This window comes from Coptis chinensis, chromosome 8, assembly GCF_015680905.1.
Source record: "Coptis chinensis isolate HL-2020 chromosome 8, ASM1568090v1, whole genome shotgun sequence".
NCBI classification, from domain to species: Eukaryota; Viridiplantae; Streptophyta; class Magnoliopsida; order Ranunculales; family Ranunculaceae; genus Coptis; species Coptis chinensis.
Genome location: NC_141463.1, coordinates 66,618,423 through 66,621,327, shown reverse-complemented (window position 1 = coordinate 66,621,327; position 2,905 = coordinate 66,618,423). Strand labels below are relative to the sequence as shown.

The 2,905-nt window shown below is 38.4% G+C and overlaps 1 protein-coding gene across 1 annotated transcript; it reads right to left on the bottom strand.

Moving 5' to 3' along the window:
- Positions 1 to 2,166: 2,166 nt before the first annotated feature.
- On the bottom strand, positions 2,167 to 2,604 carry LOC147482529 (uncharacterized). The gene has a single exon (XM_086579334.1). It carries the CDS (start codon positions 2,602 to 2,604, stop codon positions 2,167 to 2,169), a length of 438 nt encoding a protein of 145 aa, XP_086435460.1.
- Positions 2,605 to 2,905: the final 301 nt, after the last annotated feature.

Sequence of the window (2,905 nt, the reverse complement as noted above, 5' to 3'; positions counted from 1 at the left end):
CGATTTAACCGAATAGCATCCCGAAGTGGTCCACTTCCATTCTAATTTATCCGTTCCATTTATGTGAAACAGAGGAATTGAAGCAATTCTATTGACAAAAGCAGCCGGCCAATAAGTATTTAGTAACTCTAACATCCAAGTTCTGTTTCCCTGATCGATAAATTCAGCAACCAACTCCAACGGACAATCCTAAGGCTTTGAAGGCATCGTCATGTTATTATCCGAGTTTAGAGCCCAACAATCCTCCCACGCATTAACAGAAGCACCATTTGCTATATTCCAAATACCACCTACGCGAATCACCCTCCGCATAGCACATAATTGTTTCCACATGATAGAATTCGAACATTTTATTCTTGATTCGAGGAAACTTGTTGAAGGAAAATATTTACCCTTCATTTGTGTTGCCCATATCGATTTTTGCTGTAACAAATCCCATGCTTTTTTTTGCAAAGAGAGCATAATTTTGGAGTTGAAGATCTTTAACACCAAGTCCTCCATTGGACTTTGCAATACAAGCCAGCCTCCAAGGAAAATAATGCAATTTTTGATCGGTTGGAGAGTGTCCCCAAAGGAAAGACCTTCTAATAACTTCCATATCATCAATGATCTTTGCAGGGAGGATTGCACAAGACATGGCATGCGTCGGTAAAGAAGATAAAACTGAATTAACTAAAGTTAGTCTACCAGCTTTAGATAAAATCTTCGACTTCCAGCCCGCCAATTTATATTGGAACCGCTGCAATAAAGGAGCAAATTTATGAATGCGGCCTTTACCAGTGAGATTAGGTATCCCCAGATAAGTCGGCATACAGCTTGTGGAAGTCATTTGGAAGGATCTTCGAAGAAAAAAGACAATTCTCCGATGTAGCTTGGGATGATGAATAATCTGTGATTTTCCTCTGTTGATTGTTTGGCCCGACACTCGACGATATTCTTTCAACAAGTTGTTCAAAAGATATTGCTCATTGAAACCACATTTGCCAAAGACAAAAAGATCATCTGCGTACATGAGATGTGAAATAGGTTCAAAATGCCTTCCCAACTTGCAACCATGAATTAAACCTTCCCTTTGCATCTTTAGAAAATTTAATGATAAAATCTCCGTGCAAGGAATGAACAGATACGGAGATAAAGGGTCTCCTTGGCAAAGACCCCTTGTTGGCTTGAAAAAACCATGAGCTGTACCATTTAACAGGATAGAGTAGGACACCTTTTCAACACAAAACATGATATGGTTGACCCAATCCATAGGAAAACCAAACTTGGTAAGCACCATTTTAAGAAAAGACCATTCAATTGTATCATAAGCCTTCTACATGTCAATCTTTAAAGCAAAAAATTTTGAATTCCTATTGTCACGCCCTCGAATCTTATGATAGAACTCATTTGCTAAAAGTGCATTATCATGTATACTCCTCTGGGGAAGGAAAGCAGTTTGAAAAGGGCTGATGACTCTTTTAAGAATAGGTCTCAGTCGGTTTACAATGATTTTGGAAATTATCTTGTACACGACATTGGTTAAGCTGATGGGGTGAAAATGTTCAGGAGATGAAGGGTTTGGTATTTTTGGAATTAGAGCAATGAAATAATGGTTTAATTGAAGTGAAAAAGCTCTATGACTAAAGAATCTTTTTATTGCATCACAGACTGGAGACCCAATAATGTGCCAAAACTGCTGAAAGAAAATTGCATGATAACCATCCGGACCTGGCGCCTTGAAAGGATGGAGTTGCTTAAGAGTAAAAAGAATGTCCACATTATCAACCGGCTTCATAAGACTAGAATAGTCATCAGGAGAGAGAGCTGGTGTCTCAATATTTAGTACTTCGGAGTTTAGGCAAGGCTCAGAAGTAGTCATTATATCTGCAAAATAGTCCATCAATCGATCACCAATCTGCTTCCTCTATGTAAGAATAATGCTTGTAGGATCTCTAATCCTGTGAATAAAAGATTTCTGTCGACAACATTTGACCATGGTGTGGAAGAATTAGTATTTAGATCACCAAACTTGTACCACTCTGAACATGATTTTTGTCCCCAATGAGTAGCCTGCTGGACAAGCAAGACATTGTGTTCTTGCATCAACCTCTGTTCTTCCGCAATCAAATCATCCGTTGGGTCCGCACTAGCAATAATACTGTCTTGGACGCCCTGAAGTTTCTGCTAAATATCCTTGAAACTATTTTCTAACTGTCCAAAAATGTGCTTGTTCCACCATTGTAAATTTCGCTGACACTGTTTCAGTTTGTTGTACAAGGTAAATGATGGAGAGCCAACATTATCAACATCAAAAGCCAAACGAACTTGTTCTGAGCAGCCACTATCTTGTAGCCACATAGCCTCGAAACAAAAAGGTCTAGAAAGACGATCATGTACATTATCAACTTTAATGATCAGAAACTTATGGTCCGAGCTAATAGCCATTTCATGATAAACTTTGGTATTTACAAACCTCAACATCCATGCAGCATTAGCCAAACTTCTATCAAGCCTTTCCCAGATTCTGCGATGCCCTTTTTGTTTGTTTGTCCATGTAAAGGTGTTACCCATGAAGCCTAAGTCGATCAACTCACAACCATCAACCATATCCATAAAAGGCATAGCTTTTAGATAATTAAACATCATTCTGAGGTTTCAACAAAGAGAAAACAGACCGTTGTATCTGCCGATCAAAGAAATTTGGATTCCCATACACACAAGACAAAACAAAGCTTTCATTTATCCCATTCAGCATTAATTCAATCTTACAGTGAATAAACCAACTATCTGAGTTCAGTACGTCCACTATCACAAAACTTTCCCATATTAACCACATACCACCAGCTAGACCAATACTTGGAACCACAAACCAGCTATAATTTCCTAACCTCATGATCATACTAGTTGATTTACTTACATTACT